This window comes from Nematostella vectensis, chromosome 5 (genome assembly GCF_932526225.1).
Source record: "Nematostella vectensis chromosome 5, jaNemVect1.1, whole genome shotgun sequence".
In the NCBI taxonomy this organism is placed as follows: Eukaryota; Metazoa; Cnidaria; class Anthozoa; order Actiniaria; family Edwardsiidae; genus Nematostella; species Nematostella vectensis.
In genome coordinates this window covers 13114163-13134774 of record NC_064038.1, presented here as the reverse complement: position 1 = coordinate 13134774, position 20612 = coordinate 13114163, and the positions used below count along the sequence as shown (strand labels likewise).

Below are 20612 nucleotides of genomic sequence, written 5' to 3'. Positions count from 1 at the left end.
TTTAATCGTCTACAAGCAGTTGGACTTTAAGCTGTCAGTGCCTTGTTAAAATATTATGCAATATTTTATTGAAAACTATTTTATTGACAGTTTGTTGTCATTTCCTTTGAATTTAAGTCTCCCACATGTACCAAAGGCTCATATCAGAATTTGACTGAAATTCATTGGTGTCCGGGCCGGAGAGCTTTTACAAAGCTCTTACCATGACACTGCCCTTATAAGCAGCGAGATAAGGAGGGGGGAAGCAAGAATTGCAATAGACAGAGGGAGGGAGGCTTATTCTTCTTTTATAGATTTCCTTACTCTTGATAGTAGGGGAAAAAGAGGGGGGGAGGAGCTCGACAATGCTATTTCGACAATAGGGTTACACCAGATCATACCTATCTACATCGCCTATCCAGCCATTAAAAATAATCATTTGCTAGAAACTCACTTTTAATCGCTCTCTCGCATCTGCTGGAGCCACAGCTATCGTAACAACAGGCAATGTCTTGTGATTGACAGCTCTCGTCGATAGAACAGTTAACGGAGGGTTGCGACGGGCAAGTACCCCCTGGGGGGAGGGGTGGTGGCGGCGGGCATTTGCCGTAGATTGAACCTTTAGCAAATGAGATGAAGTGTGAGTTTAAAATTAGAAAGTAAGGGTAAAGTTAGGGAGTAACGACTTTGTCGTGCGCTGCAGGCGAAGTTAAGAACACACTTTTTCAAAACACAATTAGTAGATCCTGGGGATTTGATTTCGCTAAGTAATCGGGGAGTCAGAATTTCTCTCTGTGTAAACGGTGAAAGGTGAAATAAATATCTATATCCATTTGAGGGCCACAGGTTTATTATTCTAGTTAGCATTTATTCCCTTCATTTTGAAAAAAAAAAGATTTACCTCTACAAATCGTGTTCACCACCTTTGGAGCCAAAGAAATGAGCCCACTGTAAGTGTCAGCAGTTACGAAGAAGCTAGAGGTCGGTTGAGAAGCAATAGACTTAGCAAGTGTCTCGTCCACTTGACCGCTGATTCCCAGCACGAGAATGCGGGCCCCTAGACTCTTTAACTTTGTAGCGGCGGCCAAAATCTCCTGAGCATCGCTTTGGACAAACCGTGCAGGAATCATCAACACTAATACTTTAGGTGAAGTCTGCCTCACGCCCCCGAACAGAGTAAAGCCCTGGTCAGCGGCTGTCCTTAGAGCGCCTGCGACGTTCAGACCCGTCTTCTTACTGGCCGGGAGATCGCTGATGTATTGCTTGATGTCGTCGCGTTTGTATTGAGAGTCGAGGTGTAGAGTAAGGTCGGAAGTCTCGCTGTATGGAATCACTCCCACATGGACGCCGATATTGCTAACGAGAAGTAACCCGAGGATCGAGTTGAACGTGGACTTTGCGCTCCAGATTTCTTGCCCGAGGTGGTTAGACACAGGGATACCAAATAACACATCGATTGGTTTGCCACATGCTAAAGGGAAGAATTTTGATTTTAATTTAAAAATGTTAAAGAATAAAAGATACAACAAGAGTGGAGCTACGTTTAAGCCTTTCTAGTATAGTTTGCTTTAAACTAATAGACAGTCGTACCATTTTGTAAGGTTGTCATTTCATTTTGATATTTATAAACGCTAAAACAAAATATTATCTTGTAAAGAATTTGGAGGTAGCATCCTATAAACGTATTACCATACAATGTCACGGTAATATACACAAAGCTGAAACTAAATATCCTGAGTTTCTGAAGGTACCTAAAAATGATGAAAGTGAAAATCAGCTACAAACTCACGTCTGACTTTGTCTGCGCCTTCACAGATTGTTCTCGTCAGAGCACGCAAATTAGGGTCCAGAGCGCCGAAGGATGACGTCATAAACACGTTCTTGTCGACGGGTTTGGACACGATCTCCCTGAGCCCAGTGACGTCAGAGTTGTTACCAACGGTGACCGAAAACACATCGACAAATTTCTGCCTTAACTGGGCGGCAATGCCTGCTGCTGTGGCCGCGTCGTCGAGCTGTCCTTGACTGATGATGACAAGGGACTGCGGGTAGATCAAAGTTCTCGATAAAACTTAACAACGCAGCATAATTATAGCATTTCGATTCCATTCCATTTTCATTGAGCCGTGAATGTCTTCCAGCCACGCCTGTTCGATATTTTAACTTGCTTGAATTGTATGTTTTTTTTTTGGGGGGGGGGGGGGGGTGGGGGAGGGAGATTTTGGTTATCAATTGGTCAAATATTAAGTGGTCGTCCCTTATCACGTGGTCCCCCTGTTACCTTATTTGCAATATCCCGTGATCCTCCAGCCACAGTAAACACCTCGTTTAGCGCTAACCGCAACGCCGCGGTAGTGGCCGCCACGCCCCCTCCATCTCTCGGCAACACCTCCTGTATCGCCGTCTGAACCGCCCCCGTAGACAGCATGGGACCCTGTAGGGTGTTGAACTTGAGGTTGACGGTGGGCGTGGCACCGTAGGTGATGATGGCAATCCTAGTGTCCGGATGAGAGATGGTGAATGCGTCCACGAGGTCCTTAGCAAAGGATTTAATTTTTGCAAGACCTGATTTGCCGACAAATGTCGATGCTTCGATAAGGAGAGCCAAATCGTACTTTCCTTTGCATTCTAGAAAAGAAAGAAACATATTTTTCTCTCCACTCTTGACTCAGTTTATAATTTTATAAATATGTGACATACGGTATAATAAAAAGTACCAAATAAGGAGAAATTGGTTGCAATTGTTGCGCTCTTAAACTTCATTTATCCGACTTGCCAGAAAATGTTGCATACTTGCATTGGTTTTGTTTAAAAAATTTTCCTCTAATCATTTTGAGAAAATTGGTTATTCCTTCATCGCCTAGCCGTCGTAGAATTCGCTCTCTAAAGTTCCCTAACCCTGAAAAGCAAATAAAGTTCTTTTTGGCGTAGTCTTTCGAGGCTAAATCACAGGATCCCCAAGCATGCCTTGACTGTTGGGTGGGTGTCGGCAGATGTGGTGACTTACTGTTGGGTGGGTGTCGGCAGATGTGGTGACTTACTGTTGGGTGGGTGTCGACAGATCTGATGACATACTGTTGGGTGGGTGTCGACAGATGTGGTGACTTAATGTTGGGTGGGTGTCGACAGATGTGATAACTTACTGTTGGGTGGGTGTCGGCAGATGTGGTGACTTACTGTTGGGTGGGTGTCGGCAGATGTGGTGACTTACTGTTGGGTGGGTGTCGGCAGATGTGGTGACTTACTGTTGGGTGGGTGTCAACAAATGTGGTGACTTACTGTTGGGTGGGTGTCGGCAGATGTGGTGACTTACTGTTATTTGGGTGTCGGCAGATGTGATGACTTACTGTTGTGTGGGTGTCGGCAGATGTGGTGACCCACTGTTGGGTGGGTGTCGGCAGATGTGGTGACTTACTGTTGGGTGGGTGTCGGCAGATGTGGTGACTTACTGTTGGGTGGGTGTCGGCAGATGTGGTGACATACTGTTGGGTGGGTGTCGGCAGATGTGGTGACTTACTGTTAGGTGGGTGTCAACAGATGTGGTGACTTACTGTTGGGTAGGTGTCGGCAGATGTGGTGACTTACTGTTGGGTGGGTGTCAACAGATGTGGTGACTTACTGTCGGGTGGGTGTCAACAGATGTGGTGACTTACTGTTGGGTGGGTGTCAACAGATGTGGTGATTTACTGTTGGGTGGGTGTCAACAGATGTGGTGACTTACTGTTGGGTCAGATGTGGTGATTTACTGTTGGGTGGGTGGGTGTCGGCAGATGTGATGAGTTACTGTTGGGTTGGTGGGTGTCGGCAGATGTGGTGACTTACTGTTGGGTGGGTGTCGGCAGATGTGGTGACTTACTGTTGGGTGGGTGTCGGCAGATGTGGTGACTTACTGTTAGGTGGGTGTCAACAGATGTGGTGACTTACTGTTGGGTAGGTGTCAACAGATGTGGTGACTTACTGTTGGGTGGGTGTCGGCAGATGTGGTGACTTACTGTTGGGTGGGTGTCGGCAGATGTGGTGACTTACTGTTGTGTGGGTGTCAACAGATGTGTTGACTTACTGTTGGGTGGGTGTCGACAGATCTGATGACATACTGTTGGGTGGGTGTCGGCAGATGTGGTGACTTAATGTTGGGTGGGTGTCGGCAGATGTGGTTACTCACTGTTGGGTGGGTGTCGGCAGATGTGGTGACATACTGTTGGGTGGGTGTCGACAGATGTGGTGACTTACTGTTGGGTGGGTGTCGGCAGATGTGGTGACACCCTGTCTGGTCCAGGCAGCACTTCTGCTCACCGGGGCACGTCCAGTCGCTCTGCTTATCACTCCCTCCGCAAGGTATATAATCGAGACTTACATCAGAGCCACAGCTGGGCGACGATCCGGTCACGACGGGGCAGGAGCCAGGCTTGGCTGTAAACAAGAAATACATTGTATCCCTATAAGGGTTTTAAAAAATGGGTCATTTCGTATCTTCAAATGATATTTTCACGTGATACCTATGATTGCTCAACCCCCCTCAGACAAAATCCTGGATACGCGCCTGATAAACGGCTAAATAGTGATGGTCAATAATAACGATTTGTTTTCTTTAAAACGCGCAATCAAAGCATTTAAATACTCACCGTTGCACATTTGTGTAAACATCCTAGACCATAGGTTAGCCAACTCCGTGCTTGAAGCGAGTGGAAAGACGAGCTTGCTATCGGTGGCTAGCTCCCCGAGAAAGCCGACACCCGCCTGAAAAAGACGGGTCAAGGTTATCTATCTTTGTGCATAAGCTAGGGACCACCGAAAGAATACTTTCAACTAGGAGATTAAAAGTTAAAAAAGAATTAAACGTTAAAGAAGTTTGTGTTGTGCATTCAAATTGTTTTCTGAGCACATAAATCTTGTCGCGTAAATTGCAGCATAATTCAAATGAATTTTGTCGTTTTTTTTTAGCACAAAATATTTGTAATGCACATGCGTTATGACTAACCAGGGCTCACGAAAAGCGACCGGATAGACCTTGGACCGTGTATGCTGACAACATTACGTCATTTTTATAGCAACACACTGCTTCCCAAGTTTAGCTAGCAAGAAAAAGACCCCGATAACTTTATTTCGAAATTTCAGCGAGCGTGGCGTAACCGTATAATGAAGGGCTAGGAACCTGAATTTTAATTATCCTATTTATACTATTAATGCAAGGGTGGCTCTGGTATCTTTGCATTGTACAGTTCGCTAGAAAGCGGTGTTGGGACCGAAAACTCCAGCCTAGCTGTAAAGATTTATGCTGCCATACGGTGTTTCATTAGCGTATGTCTGGAAGTATGGTCATTTTTTTTCTTATTTTATCTAATCTGGATGAGGTTCGATTCGTTGGCCACTCAACTTTTTTCTTTTTTCTTTCTTTTTCCTTTCTAACTTAATCAGTACTTTTTTAGCATTTCTGTGTTGTATTGGGCTTTCTTATCTCAGCGATATGTCTGGCGCTTTTCTTTAGGATAAGTCTGGGGCCGAGAGAAGTAAGTAAGGAAGCTGTATATTGCACAAATAATTACTAAGACCTTCTTACTTTTTTATCTTCACAAATCAACCAATGTCTTGTCATAAAACCCTATTGTCAAGATCTAAACTATTTGTGAAAATGCACACTACTGGATTGATAGAGTGCTTACACTATGTTCATGAAAAAAAATCTAATCAGTTAAGTATCTATTAAAATAGCTAATAAATTAGTAGTACCTAGTATTTAGGTTTGATTTCATGGACATTGTGTTAGCACTCTAATCCGTCTTCACGCAAAGAAATTCTACTTTTATTATATTAGAAATTGGGCGGCAGCATTTGGCTGTATTTTCCTGCGGCCCCTTTTTGAAAGGGCTATGCTGCTGAGGTAACCCTACCACTCGAGGCGAAGTCAATAAAATAAATAAATAAATGAATGAATGAATGAATTAATGAATGAATGGATGGATGGATGGATGGATGGAACAAATAAATAAATAAATAAATAACGCTTGCTACTGCGGCTTCCTGATATGAAGATCTAGGGACGCAAGCACAATGAAACAATAAAAATAACAAAAAATACCTGGCTGTTGACCCCTACTGCAATCACGTTCACCCCTAGCTTCTGCAAGCCCGCAGACGCCGTCTTCAGGTCGGCGGATCCTGGTGACGAGCTGCCGGCTGTGAGGAAGAGTGCATAACGTGGATGGCCTTGCCTCACCCCGCCCTCAAGACTGAACACCTGAACGAAAATACTCATATTGTTACAATACGAAAAAAACCTTATCGTTTTGAGGGACTGGTACCGAAGACTTTCTCCAGTGACCAAAGATGGCCAGAGTCACTGTTTTTCTCTTCTGATTACAAGTTAACGAAGCACCTGCGGTACGGCAACCTTAAAAATGACTCATGAATGACTCAAAAGAATCATGCAGTTTTTCCAAATAAGGAATATATTAGTTTCCTTATATGGAAGTGACCGCGTTTTGCAAAAACGAAATTTTTGGCTAAATTTTCTTGATATGCAAATTCATCTTTTTTTCATTTATTTATCTAACATCTTGATTTTTTAATTCAATGAATTATTTAATAGTAAAATTATAACATTTCAACCATTTGCTTTTTCTTACCATTATATCGTATTGTTTTTATCAATATTTCACTGTCATCAATTAGCTTTGTTAGAGAATGTTCCAAATGTAAATATACAATAAAACACCCAGACTACAGAGTAGATTTTGATTTTTTTATTCTATATTTTTTAATATATGACCACTACGCCAATACATCCTGAACTTATAGTAATGCTATATTACCTCTGACGTCATAGCCTCTAGTGCCGAGTCCACTCGCCTCTCTGCACCGGAGCTCTTCTTCATGGCTTTGACAAGCCCTCTTAGCTCTTTCTCGGCGTACAGGTGGCGGAAAGTGGCCAATGTCTTTGGCGTGTCCCCGTACTGCATAAGACTGAACCTGTAAAAAGAGTCAGTATATATGATAAGCAGATACCTTATTAGTAGCCGGCTGGGAGAAATGCACTGAGAAAAGCTGTGGCCGAGATCTGGAAGTTTTATTTCTTTAAAGGGCCGAACTTAAACGCTGATAAATGACTTATTTTCCGACTCTCAAAACTTGAATTTGTGTTTGTTCGTTTAGCATGCACGTGACGAAGTGCAGAAGAAAGAAAAAGACGGCCAAACAGACCCTATCTTGGATTGTGTCTGTTTACCGTGACTATGACGACTGTCCACTTTGTGAAGCAGTCCAGTTAGAATAAGAGAAACTATCTTTTTAATTTACGCCTGCCAATCATTGTGGCTAAAAATACTTTAGAACGGTTGTTAAGTCGGAATGTATCGCGCATGCGAAGATATACTGTAAACCTGTTTATTTTTTGCGCGAGTAGGTTTTGTGTATTGTCACATCTCGCCTTTTCGCTCGCTGTAAGATGTACCTCCTGGACCGAACTAGAATAACAGTAAGTCGCTTTAAGCAGCGTTTGCATACGTTGCTATTGCAAGTATAACAAACACGTACCTTATCGCGTTCTCGGAGTCTGACAGAGCGTGGATCAAATTCTGGGTAAAAGATTTCACTGCAGTGAGATCCTCGTCGGAGATGTCCGAAGCAGTATCGATTGCAATTCCTATGTCCATTGTTACGAGACAGTCTGACAATAAAACGAAGCAATGGCTTAGAGCTCTTAACTAAAACAATACATATGTGGCATTGGCCGTACCTAGGTGATAAGGGGTGGGGGGCGGTGGAGGATTTACCTTATCGATTGATCTGTTCATAAATACTCCCACAACCCCTCTTTACCAACCCCCTGCTTTACAGCACACGGTGTTAATTTCTTAGAATATGAAGTTCGTACTTTTTTTCGACTCAGCCCACAGATTCTTCCACCCTTACAGCGCAAGGTGTTGTTTTCTTAGAATCTCTGTCGCGTGTCTACTTACTATGACTTTCTGTTCGCAGATGCTTCCATACTAACAGCACATGATGTTACTTTCTTGGAATATTTCTTTCAAGCGTTCTTCTTACCGACTTTATGCCCCCAGACCCTTTCACCCAAACGTGCAGCACACGGTGTCATTTTCTTGGAATATTTCTGTCGCGTGTTGGCTTACTATCGACTATCTATTCACAGATTCTTGCATAACCTCCATTACAGCACAAGATGTTATTTCCTTGGAATATTTTTTCGCGTGTTCTACTTACGGTTAACTTTCGATTAACAGATTCTTCCACAACCTCCCTTACAGCACACGGTGTTATTTTCTTGGAATATTTTTATCGCGTGTTCTACTTACGATTAAACTTCTGTTCACAGATTCTTCCACAGCCTACCTTACAGCACACGGTGTTATTTTCTTGAAATATTTTCATCGCGTGTTCTACTTACGATTAACTTTCTGTTCACAGATTCTTCCACACCCTCCATTACAGCACAAGGTGTTATTTTTTGGAATATCTTTATCGCGTGTTCTACTTTCGATTAACTTCCTGTTCATAGATTCTTCCACAACCTCCCTTTCAGCACACGGTGTTATTTTCTTGGAATATTTTTCCGCGTGTTCTACTTACGATCAACTTTCTGTTCACAGATTCTTCCACACTCTCTATTACAGCACAAGGTGTTATTTTCTTGGAGAATTTTTTTTCGCGTGTTCCACTTACGATTAACTTTCTGTTCACAGATTCTTCCGCACCCTCCCTTACAGCACACGGTGTTAGCGTCTTGGCAGTCTTGATCTATGGCACACTCGTCGGCATTGTCTGGTGGGCACTCGGCGGGAGGGGGTGGTCGGAAGGCTTGGCACTTGCCGTATCTAGCTACGAGCAACACAAGAAAACAAGAAAACATAAGACTCCTTTAGATGATGTTGTTACTGATGATGATGGTTTTGGTGGCGAGGATGATTATGATTGTGTTGATAATGGTGGTGATGATGATGACGACGACGACGATGATGATGATGACGACGACGACGTTGATGATGATGATGATGATAATGATGATGATGATGATGATGATGATGATGATGATGATGATGATGATGATGATGCTGCTGATGACGATGATGATGAAGATGATGATGATGACGAGGAGGAGGAGGAGAAGAACGATGATGATGGTGGTAGTGGTTGCTGCTGATGATAATGTTAATTATGTTGATGATGATTCCAGATGATGATGATGATGATAATAATAATGTTAATGATGCTGCTGATGGTTCCAGATGATGATGATGTTGATGATAGTTCCAAATGATGATGTTGATGATAATTCCAGATGATGATGATGATGATGATGATGTTGATGATGATGATGAAGATGATGGTGGTGGTGGTGGTGACGGAGGTAATGCCCCTACCTTTGCACACCGTATCAGCAGCTTCATAAGCAGCCACTCCAAGCTCCTCGTAGTCGAGAGTCTGGATGAAGTACCGTGATGGAGGCTGGGATGCCGTCGTTGCTAACGATGCGTCAATCTTATCCTTGATTCCAAGCATCAGAACACGAACCCCCATATTCTTTAACTTGAGGGCTGCGGCGTCAATCTCTTTCTGAAGAAAGACAGCAATACAAGCACAGAGTATCAGGGGGACATGAAGTAATTATTTGGGGGTGGCGGACGCGGGGGGGGGGGGGGGGGGGGGGGGTAGCTCGTGAGCAAAGTGCCCTCTCCCCCTTCCTTTATCTTGGCAATGTTTTTTCATGTGCTTGACATGTACCTGAATATGCATCAAGCCTTGCACGTATAAATCAGATGCTTAATGAAAAAAATATTATTCATGTTTTTTGTTTATAATATAATGACTGTTTCCTCTCGATTTTCTACTTTTAAGATTTTAAGATGCTCTGTGTCCAACCATATGAATGCTTATCGACCCAAAAGACGAGAAAAGACAAACGAAATGGAGGGCAAGTGTTAAATAGTTTGACCCGGACTCACCACCACCTCCCCCCATAATGGCGTACAGACCTACTGCACACAAAATAGTCACATTTATTTACGGAAATACTTTTTTTGTGGGCTTAGACGACTGAAGCCATCCCCTAATCCTCCGCCGATGGCATAATACTTGAGCCGCCCAAGCATGATCTAGCATTGATAGCACAGTCTTAAAATGGCCATCGGTTCCCTTGTATTACGAACAGATTTTCAAAACACAAATAACGTGTGGCCGAAATGCACATACCCAGATTTTCGGTATTTAAAATTATTTTTTTCCTTGATCATCCTTGCGCTATGTATCAGCGCAGGGATGAAAAGCTCAAATTTCAATGACAATTTACAAAAAGTCGTATCAATTAACAAAAAGTCGCAACTGATATATTGTTTGCCATAACTTATTAAGTACTCAGAGAAATTTTCCTTATTAAATGTGAAATGGACTTATTCGAAGCGTCATATCATGTATTTCTGTCATGTCCACAGTCTCAGAATACAAAATAGAAAACGACAAAGCCCTGCAACATAGTTTGCGAGGAAAAAAATGACCCGCTAGTCCGAGCAGTGCTTATTTTTCCTAGGCTGGGAACCATACTTTACATACCATATCCTGTTTTAGCGGACCAGGAATAAACAAAACGAATGTCTTTGGTGCAGTTTGCCGAACACCTCCAAATATGGTGAACGCGTTATCCGATGCCACCTCGAGCGCTTTCCGAACATTGAATCCAATTCCTTCGGGTTTGAGAGCCCTCACTGCTTCAGAGACGCCAGGCCTGCTGTATCTGCTGTCAAGCTTAATAACAAGGTCAGCGGTGTCACTATAACGCAAGACTCCAATGTGGGCACCTCGGTTTCCAATCTGAAAAGAAACACAAATTATACTTAATTGGCTATATTTCTCGGGAGCATGATCACATGATCATAAATTGAAGTCACGTTGCTATAGATACCTGAAACAAGGTTGTAAGTCGTGCGAAGAATTCCTTAATGTCTTCTAATTCTTTCCCAAGCTCCTTCGCGGTCGGTATGCCGAAGTAGACGTCAACTGGCTGAGCACAAGCTAACAAAAGGTTGGATTATCAGCTCAGAGCATCAATTTCATACACTGCGCACCCTCACGAAACTCAACATTTTAGGAAGGACACTATTCGCCATTCCCTGCTATCAAAGGCCTCTTTCCTTTGTATTTCGCTGGGCTGGCGTTCGCGAGGAAAAGAGACCTCTGCCATGGGTCGAAACTGTTTTCGTTGCGCATGCGTGAGCGTTTCTAAGCGACCGCATGACGCGCTAAAACCCGTACGATCGCGCGAAAGCTGTCAATAATCTTTGCATGGGTTTTGTTGCAAATTATGAATCAAACTCCGATTAGTTCTCCTCTTCTAAAAAGTAAACAACTTTCAATTTCAATCATATAAAACGTCACTTAAAAGAGTGGACAGCAAACGCCGCAAAGACGAGTTTCGTGTTGTTTGTGGGATAAATTTCAAGACATCTGGGAAGGCGAGTTTCTTCAATGTAAATATCGCACAGTTGGACTCGAAAAAAATGTTACCAGACTTTTTGGTAAACTAAGATTAGCATATTCCAACAGAATATGTAAAAGCTGTAAACGGAAGATTGACTCGGTAGTCAAAGGAGAGAGAACTCTGAATGAAATTAAAATTAGTGATGTTTCTACGGAGGACGCCGTTTCGAATGCGGGCTTATTATCCCGCAACGGACGGCGTGGACGGCGGTTTGATCAAACAAAGTTTCGACCCATGGCAGAGATATCTTTTCCTCGTGAGCGTCAGACCAGCGAAATACAGAGAAAAGAGGCCTCTGCTAGCAGGGAATATTCGCCATGGTTACAATTTAAGATCCATAAAGGAAACTGTCAAATAAGTAAATGCTATAAGTAATACCAAGTCAGGCGCGTACATGGGGTTACTCGCCCCATCCCCTTTGGCGGCCAGAATGTGGCTCATTTCTTATAAAGGAATTTTCAAATATATTTTTTTCTACCATATGATACCTATGACTGCCCCCCCCCCTGGCGGCCAAAAAGTGGCTCTTTTCTTATAAAGGAATCTTCTAATACAATCTTTTTTACCATATATCTATGTCTGCGCATAATCCTGGGTACACGCCTACAAGCGATTGGGCATTCTATCGAGTACTGAAAGTAGCGATAAGCAAACACGATTATTCCTCTTTCAAGAGTCCGTGATCCTTTGAGCCAATGGCAAGGTTATCTTTTGGTGTAGGTAATGCATATATGGTTCACTATTGTGTCCCTTTCCCTAACACTAACCCTAAACCAAACTTTAAGCATTACTATAGTGAACAATATATGAAGGTTCTACGTCTTATATCAACCAATGGCTGTCGTTTTTTCTAAATGGTCTAAAAGAGCCTGTGATACTCGAAAACATTAGGGACTGGGCTCCATTCCCAAGATGGCTACCAGCAAAATCGTAGTAAACACGAATTGATGCAAGTTTGCGTGGAAATTCTCGACTTACAAAGATCTAGAGCGAGAAAAAAGTAAAAAAATGATTGAAGCGGACTCCCAAATATGGTGTAAGGAAATGACCGTGCGAAAAAACGACAGTTTTTAAAACTAGATTGACTGATATGTTTGGCGGCTGCCCACGAGATTCGCGGGCTCTGGTCACAAGATTACTGCATGCGTCCCACGTGATCATACCCTGACATTGCGCCTGCGTGATATTTTCTACTTGCAGCTGCAGTTCGTCGAATGACTTTGCGTTGAACACGTACTTTTCTCCGGACGCGAAGGTGATCAATTCAGACACGTCGATATCAGACCCAATACCGAGTGAGTATACCTCGACTCCCTTGTCTTTCATTGGCTGAGAGGCCTTTTGCAATGGGGTAAAAGGACCTTTGTCTTTTGTTTGAATACCATCCGTAAGTACTAGAGCGACCTGGAAATAGATAGTTGTTATATTGTTTTTTATTGATAAAAATATAGCAAGCAGGAATCATTAGGCGGGGTCATCACTGATGAAACTCGCAAGGCGCGCATGCAAAGTGTTGGCCTTTGCTCCAATGGAAAATTAGCGTTTTTTAGTTATTCTATAAAATTAAACGTAACATTTAAAAAGACTCTAGTTAAAGGGTATATACCAGCCACCAATTTGTCATCGCAAAAATCCCGAAATAGGAAGATGGAAGGCGGGCTCTCCATAAAAGTATACGAAGGAGATTGTTCTATCTTTTAGTGTAAAAAAATTCTGCTATCCCTTGTATTCAGAGATTGTCTGCGTCTCAGCCTAACAGATAATCCTATCCAATAAAAACCAGACTTGAAGAGCTTGACGATACTCAAAAGTCGTCAGATTTGCTCGGTGGTGGTAATAAAATTCTGCAAATGTGTTTTTCGTGCTATTACTAAGAGAGGTAAACCGCGACCAAAGTGCTTTTCCTTGTGGTTACGCCTACGATCCCCCACCCCTACCCCCTAAAAAAACATTCCAAAAGCTTGCATCTCCATTGGCCTTGTTTATTCCTGAAAGCTGTTGTGATAATATTTATAATATTTATTTTAACAATAAGAAATCTGTGGCGGACCATGGCATCTAAAAATATAATAAACAACATTAAAAGACACCTATAAGGAGATCTAGAAATGCTCACGTTAAAACGATGTTTTAACTTAATTTACTTTACTTTATACTTAATTTACTAAATTCAATCGAAAAATATCACAACAGAATCCTCAGATCAGCCGATAGGAATGCATGCTTTCTCACACTTGGTACTTTGCTCGGATGACAAAATGGTGGTCGACAGACACTCTTTAAAGAGCCAGTCACTACTCTTGTGAGGACAATATATCTTCCACTGCGCTTGGATACAAAGAACTGGTGATTACGATGGCAAAGCATGTGCCTCACGGGTGGTTGTCGCCTCCTGGCACGAACAACTAACTAGTGCGTGGTACTCTAAGGAATCGCGTGCGGGTGTTACAATTCCTTGCATGCTACATTGTTAAGTATTAATCAGTTCTGTGTACGTGTGTGACATGATGTGTGATAACATCATTTGTTAACAAAAGATGTAATAGGAGAGCGTTGTAACAGAGTTAGCAAAATTAGCTGAAGACACTGAAGAGAGAAGCGAGGAACAGAGTTATTAAGTTATTAAAGATGACATTTCTTATGTAGTGTTGTTTCCCTGCTCGGACTCACGCTGTCGCGACCTCTCTTGTTCACTAATATCTTATTGGCAAAAGTTGTTGTCACACTCTACCTTTTTCCTGTTCAGTCTCATGCCATTTTTCTCCGTAAATAGCTTTTCCGCGGAGATCTTAAGGGCCTTATCGATGAAGGTGAGACCCCTTTCCAGCCTAAGTTCGTCGATATCTCTCTTGATATTCACGTTATTCATCTCAGCCCCGGAGTATTTGTTAAAATGCATCTTCACTGACGCGTCAGTGCTGTACATGACGATACCTATAGCGAAAAAAGAGAGCACGGTGAAAACTTATCTCTCATGCAGTTCTTTTGACGTCTGTAATAATATGGGCTTGTGAGCTCATTGAGATAAGCTTATTTGAAAAAGTGCTTTCATGCTAACCGCTTCATTTTAAACTAGTTTAGATAAAATTAACTATAGGCATAGACAAGCACATACGGCATTTGTGACATAGCGAACAATGATATTCTGGGTATTTATTGGGTTTCAACATACGTTCCTATCCTAACTAGACCAAGTAGCTTTCGCGTCAAAGTTCCTCGACGAGGGGGGGTTGGGGGAAGGATGAGGTACGCGCATAGAAAAGGGCATATCTTGGGGTATTACCAATATGAGTTCCTTTTTCTGATACGTCATAATAGTCGATCACATCTTTTGCGAATCTCTTGACTTTGACCCAGTTCCTTCGTCCAATACTCCCCGAGGAGTCTAGGACGAGTGCCAGGTCAATCGGGATAGGGCAGCCACCTGGAAAAGACGTCATAGGGTAAAACTCTATAACGCTAATATGTAATGGACTGGTGTGTGAAAAAAATATGTCAGGAAATTATAGAGACATTATGTGCGTGATTTGACTAAGATTATTTGTGTAACTCAATGTCAAAGTTATAAACATGTGTTTCGATATTTTTTTCTAAACAGGATACGACGCGAGTATTTTTCTGCTTGACGATAATTTTCGCCTTCTCTACTACTGGACGTCATCTTGTATCTTGATTAAAATACCAAGCTGCTTCGGTTGTTCTCACGGGACAGCGCTTCTCAATATATTTATTAAAAATCTATACTTCGTTCTGGTGTGTAATGGTAATGAAAGTGTATTTTGGGGACCCTGTTGTGTACTTACGGGGTGGCCTGGGCTTGACGCACGTGTACGAGCAGTCCTGAGCATTAGGGCAACACCGCTGACCAACCTTACATCCGGCGTCATCTTTGCACTGGTGCGCAGGCGAGCCACAAAGTCTTCGAGGGACGTAATCCTTGACGCTTGGACAAACCTTGCGCTGAAGTTCCTCTAAGGTGGAAACATGGCATTAGAGCAGAGCAGTAGCGGATCTGGTGGGGGGGGGGGGGGGGGGGGGTAGGGGGTTTTAACATCAATGGAATTGATAAGTGAGAAGGTGCCATAAAAAGTATTCCCCTAAGGTGCATTCTCCTACATGTACCTTTTCCTGTTTTTTTTTTTTTCAACAAATTGGCAAGAAGTTTGAGTACCAGTAAAATTTCTTCTAGAAAACAACCTGATTTCTGCACATTTTATCGATAAAACTGTGGGACATTTGTATCTGTGTGAGTCAGAAAGCAAAATATAACAAAAAAATACCCCCCTGCCTTTATTTTTAACGTATCTCTGCTTTATTTCGGTTAGGGAATGTTCTGTACTTTATTGAATTATTCTCAGTCTTTCGTGATATATCGGATAATCTTGGATTTAGATTGTATGAACTATATGAAAAATTATCAGTTCCCAGAATCGATTTTTTTTTGGCCCCTGTTTCACCGCTTAATGTAATTACTGCCGCTTATGCATTTTTTAGTTTTTATTTACCTTAATTTTGAAATCGTGCCGTACTATTGATAAAGGCCAATCTAACGTCGATATCAAATAACGAGTAAAGACAAAATCACGTCCCAACTCTATTAAAACCGACGATAGCATCAGAAGTAATTAATCAGTACCCTCCCCATCTATGTTCCCTAGTCAAGCCGTATCAACATACAACCGCTGCTCTGTCTTCTGGTTTTCTCACTCTATAAAATTCTTCCTGTTTCTTATAATAAATTCTGCAATGACACTTTTAGCACAACAGGCCAAACTGAAGGGGTCGCTTTCCTTAGGGAATACATGTGCCAAAATGGAAAATCAACCAATGAATAACGCTCTTAATGGAGAGAGATAGCATCTGTGACACAAGGCTTGAATTGAAATAACTCTGTCTCCTCGACTGAGAAGCGTAAAAAGCTAATCAAGGTAAACTTTGTTTTGCTATGTTAAGCTGTTGGGGCATGTTGGGGCATGTTCTTGAAATGTTCTTAGATTTTTTTAGTACGGAGAACTTTAGAGAGGTTTTATACACATAATGGCAGAACAAAAGTGCCTAGGTCGATGTTTGTTTTCTTTCTTATCAGTTAGTTGGATTTTCAATCAGCATTCTGCTCGTAGTTTAGGTCTAGCAAGGATAACCTTTCCTCGATACACTGTAGCAATTATAGAAAATAATCAAAAAGCACAGTTCATCTGAAGGAAAAGCATTAAACATCGCTCTCGTGTTATAACTATATGCTTTGTTATAAGAACTGATATTATTATAATTGCTAAAAAAAACATTGTATGAAAGCAAGGTCAATTTCGGAAATCGTTTTTTTTTTTAATAATTAGATTTCGGATCTTTCTCACTAATTCACTAATAAGAGCAAAACAATAAACAAATATATCTTTTTTTTAAATATGCGATTCTAAACAGCCTCTAATCTTCTCACCATAACAAACTAATGAAAAGTTATAAGTTGCTTTAAGTAGTCTTCGTGTAAGATACTCAATCCCATTACTTACCAAGCATACAACACCAAACATACTACACTACATTCCGGCTGGCACGCAATTCAAATACTCACGTGCACTCACGAAAAACCACGACAGCCCTAATAACGCACACAGTAATACGTAGTGTCGACAGGAGCCCGTGGCTGAGGCCATGAGTGCCCTTAGGTGCTTCGCTTTCCCTCGTGGTCGTACAAGGCGTTCTTTCTCCCGCCTTGAATTCCCTCTGACCTGACAAGATCTGATGTGCACCGCCGTATGACATGTTCTGATCAGGTGCTCAGATAACACAGCATAAAGGGAATTGTTGTAGACGGCACGTCCGTGAAATGACAGACTTGTAGCATTTGTACGTAGCAATTGAAAAGTTTATTGAATGTTTTTTCTTTGAGTTATGCGCTAATATCGAACGAACCGCTATGTCGACTCGATCCTACGATTCCCGATAATCAACTTAATCGAGCTTAAATCATTCGTGATAGATTTTGATTCGCACAGGGGCGGATTTATAAGGAATTTTCTCACTTGGAGGGCAGAGAGGTTTGCTCGTGGTGGCCGGCTGAGGGGGTGGGGTTGAAACAAGTTAGTATGAAACATATACCACACATTCAATAACACTTCGAATGCTCACGTGCGCTGACGAAAATACACGACAGTCGTCGAAATAACGCACACAGTAAGGCGTGGTGCATAGAGGAGGAAGGGCGAGGTAGGGGGGGGGGGGGGAGCGTACGGTATGGAACATAAAGAACTATAAAAGTCGGAACATAACTCAACTGATTTCGTTTGTGATTCACCAGAGTCAGTATTCAACAGCTTAAATTAGTGCGGTAAAAACAAGATGGTCGAGCCTGCGACAAAGACGAGATAGTCGAGTGTGCGACAAAGACAAGATAGTCGAGTGTGCGACAAAGACAAAATAATCGAGCGTGCGACAAAGACACGATAGTCGAGTGTGCGACAAAGACACGATAGTCGAGTGTATGAAAAAGACACGATAGTCGAGTGTATGAAAAAGACAAGATAGTCGAGTGTATGAATAAGACAAGATAGTCGAATGTGCGACATAGACACGATAGTCGAGTGTGCGACAAAGACACGGTAGTCGAGTGTGCGACAAAGACACGATAGTTGAGTGTGCCACAAAGACTCGATAGTCGAGTGTGCCACAAACACAAGATAGCGAGTGTGCGACAATGACAAGATAGTCGAGTGTGCGAAAAAGATAAGATAAGATAGTCGAGTGTGTGAAAAAGATAAGATAGTCAAGTGTGCGACAAAGACAAGATAGTTGAGTGTGCGACAAAGACAAGATAGCCGAATGTGCGACAAAGACAAGATAGTCGAGTGTGCGACAAAGACAAGATAGTCGAGTGTGCGACAAAGACAAGATAGCCGAATGTGCGACAAAGACAAGATAGTCGAGTGTGCGACAAAGACAAGATAGTCGAGTGTGCGACAAAGATAAGATGAGATAGTCGAGTGTGTGAAAAAGACACGATAGTCGAACGTGCGACAAAGACACGATAGTCGAGTGTGCGACAAATACAAGATAGTCGAGTGTGCGACAAATACAAGATAGTGGAGTGTGCGACAAAGACAAGATAGTCGAGTGTGCGAAAAAGACAAGATAGTCGAGTGTGCGACAAAAACACGATAGTTGAGTGTGCGACAAAGACACGATGGTCGAGGGTGCGACAAAGACACGATAGTCAAGTGTGCGACAAAGACACGATAGTCGAGTGTGCGAAAAAGACACGATGGTCGAGTGTGCGACAAAGACACGATAGTCGAGTGTGCGACAAAGACAAGATAGTCAAGTGTGCGACAAAGACACGATAGTCGAGTGTGCGACAAAGACAAGATAGTCGATTGTGCGACAAAGACATGATAGTCGAGTGTGCGACAAAGACACGATAATCAAGTGTGCGACAAAGACACGATAGTCAAGTGTGCGACAAAGACAAGATAGTCGAGTGTGCGACAAAGACACGATAGTCGAGTGTGCGACAAAGACAAGATAGTCGAGTGTGCGACAAAGACACGATAGTCGAGTGTGCGACAAAGACAAGATAGCCGATTGTGCGACAAAGACAAAAGGCTAAAGATTTGCAAAAACTAGACGACTCGCTTGTGGCCGACTGAGTGTGGGGACGAAGCGACAGTAGACCGTATTGGTTTGAAATTATCTGTAATTAATTTACTTTTTTTTAATAATAATGCTCTATTATAATAACTTTACAAGGCATTGTTGTGAATTTAAGGGCTAAAATGAACAAATCAGCGTCCACTTTAAAAGTTTTCTTGCTCTTTTTAATAAAAATAAACTTTAATCATTGTTTATATAAAGTTATTATAATAATAATAGAGTTGAGTTCTTTGGGCATAAATATGTTTATTGGCCCTTCTCAGGATACATTTATAATGAACTTTTGCCCGGGGGAGGGGAGGGGGGGAGGTCTCCGATAAAAACAGACGGGGATGATTGTCGGCAAAGTCAATATCAACCCTAAGGGATAGCGCCTTGTGAGTTGTCAACAGAAATTCTTACCCCTATGAGATAGCAAATTGGGTGTGGTAACCCGAGTGGTATAGGATAATTTGACCCCAAAATGAAGTCTAATGTCTTGTTAGATTGAATAAAGCACATATCCCTACTTCAACTGGATCTATTTGCCTTTTTCACTCCTACAGCGAGCTCTGTCACAACGCGCTTGCGAGCTTTCAAACGACGACGCGCAGTGTAACCGCCGCCGCCACGTGGTAAATGAGTAACTCGACACCCGCGATCCCCAGCGTTACGTTTTTCAGGGAAAAAACTTGCTTTTTTCATCACTAACAAGACATTAGATTAGAATAGATTAGATTAGACATTTCGGGGTCAAAATGTCTCATAGCCCGTGGGTAAACGTAATATCAACCCTAAGACAAATACGACGAATAAACGAATACGAATAAACGCCAGCAAAGGAATAGAAGCTGGTCGAAATTTTATAAGCTTAAAAGATAGGACGATTTCCCCCCTGTTTACTTTTTTGGATAGTTCCCCCACCCCTTCCTCCCCGGAACCTGTGTCGGGGGGGAGGGGAGGGGGGAGGAAACATATTTATGCCCGCGAACCTCAAAATAATTATATTGTTATACCTTATTACACTTGACATCGCAACGTCAAAATTTCCCGGTTTTGAGATGGCGATATTTCGCGACACTTTAATATCGCGATTATCCTAAAGTACAACTCAACTTCTTACCGTACTATATGTACAATAGATGACTAAATAGACAAGTTGTTTCCATAAAGCTTATTAAACGGCCGATATTCCCCTAAAGGCTTCTTGTGTACTCAATTTATTTTCGCGCATTCTTATTTTCGCGACACTTAATTTTCGCTTCACTCTATTTTCGATCTTTTAAAATCGCGAAATTCGCGAAATTAAAGTGACGCTAAATTTAAGTGTAATGAGGTATTCTATTTTTAAGTATGATAATGTATTGTTTTTCGTATCGATTCTAATATGAAGTCACTGTCAATCCCAGCACGCCGCTTGCTAACTCTACTCTACTTGATATTAATAGCATCCAGCATGCCATTGCCATGCGATCACGGTTAAAAGCCGCATGCTTGGATTCACATAACGCTGCTATAGCCT

At 42.1% G+C, this 20612-nt stretch overlaps 2 protein-coding genes across 5 annotated transcripts in view; one reads left to right on the top strand and one right to left on the bottom strand.

Moving 5' to 3' along the window:
- The window catches only part of LOC5507629, a 27321-nt gene extending 10032 nt beyond the window's left edge, over positions 1-17289 (bottom strand). For 2 of the 4 annotated variants that reach the window (XM_048727274.1, XM_048727275.1), the window contains exons 1-18: positions 17037-17286; positions 15268-15435; positions 14748-14888; positions 14196-14398; positions 12628-12868; positions 10889-10998; positions 10540-10797; positions 9354-9546; positions 8656-8811; positions 7510-7642; positions 6789-6945; positions 6056-6214; positions 4602-4716; positions 4210-4389; positions 2261-2607; positions 1769-2021; positions 881-1450; positions 434-598 (exon numbers count right to left, since the gene is read on the bottom strand). In XM_048727274.1, the coding sequence (XP_048583231.1) occupies positions 434-598; positions 881-1450; positions 1769-2021; positions 2261-2607; positions 4210-4389; positions 4602-4716; positions 6056-6214; positions 6789-6945; positions 7510-7642; positions 8656-8811; positions 9354-9546; positions 10540-10797; positions 10889-10998; positions 12628-12868; positions 14196-14398; positions 14748-14888; positions 15268-15435; positions 17037-17118 (3631 nt within the window). In that variant the 5' untranslated portion in view covers positions 17119-17286. Of the gene's footprint in view, positions 1-433; positions 599-880; positions 1451-1768; positions 2022-2260; positions 2608-4209; positions 4390-4601; positions 4717-6055; positions 6215-6788; positions 6946-7509; positions 7643-8655; positions 8812-9353; positions 9547-10539; positions 10798-10888; positions 10999-12627; positions 12869-14195; positions 14399-14747; positions 14889-15267; positions 15436-17036 lie in introns of all 4 variants that reach the window. The other 2 variants (XM_048727276.1, XM_048727273.1) reach the window with 2 other exon arrangements.
- LOC5507619 overlaps positions 16298-20612 on the top strand; it is a gene marked incomplete in the record, with an annotated part of 25722 nt that continues 21407 nt past the window's right edge. Inside the window, 1 exon segment of the mRNA XM_048727283.1 lies at positions 16298-16392.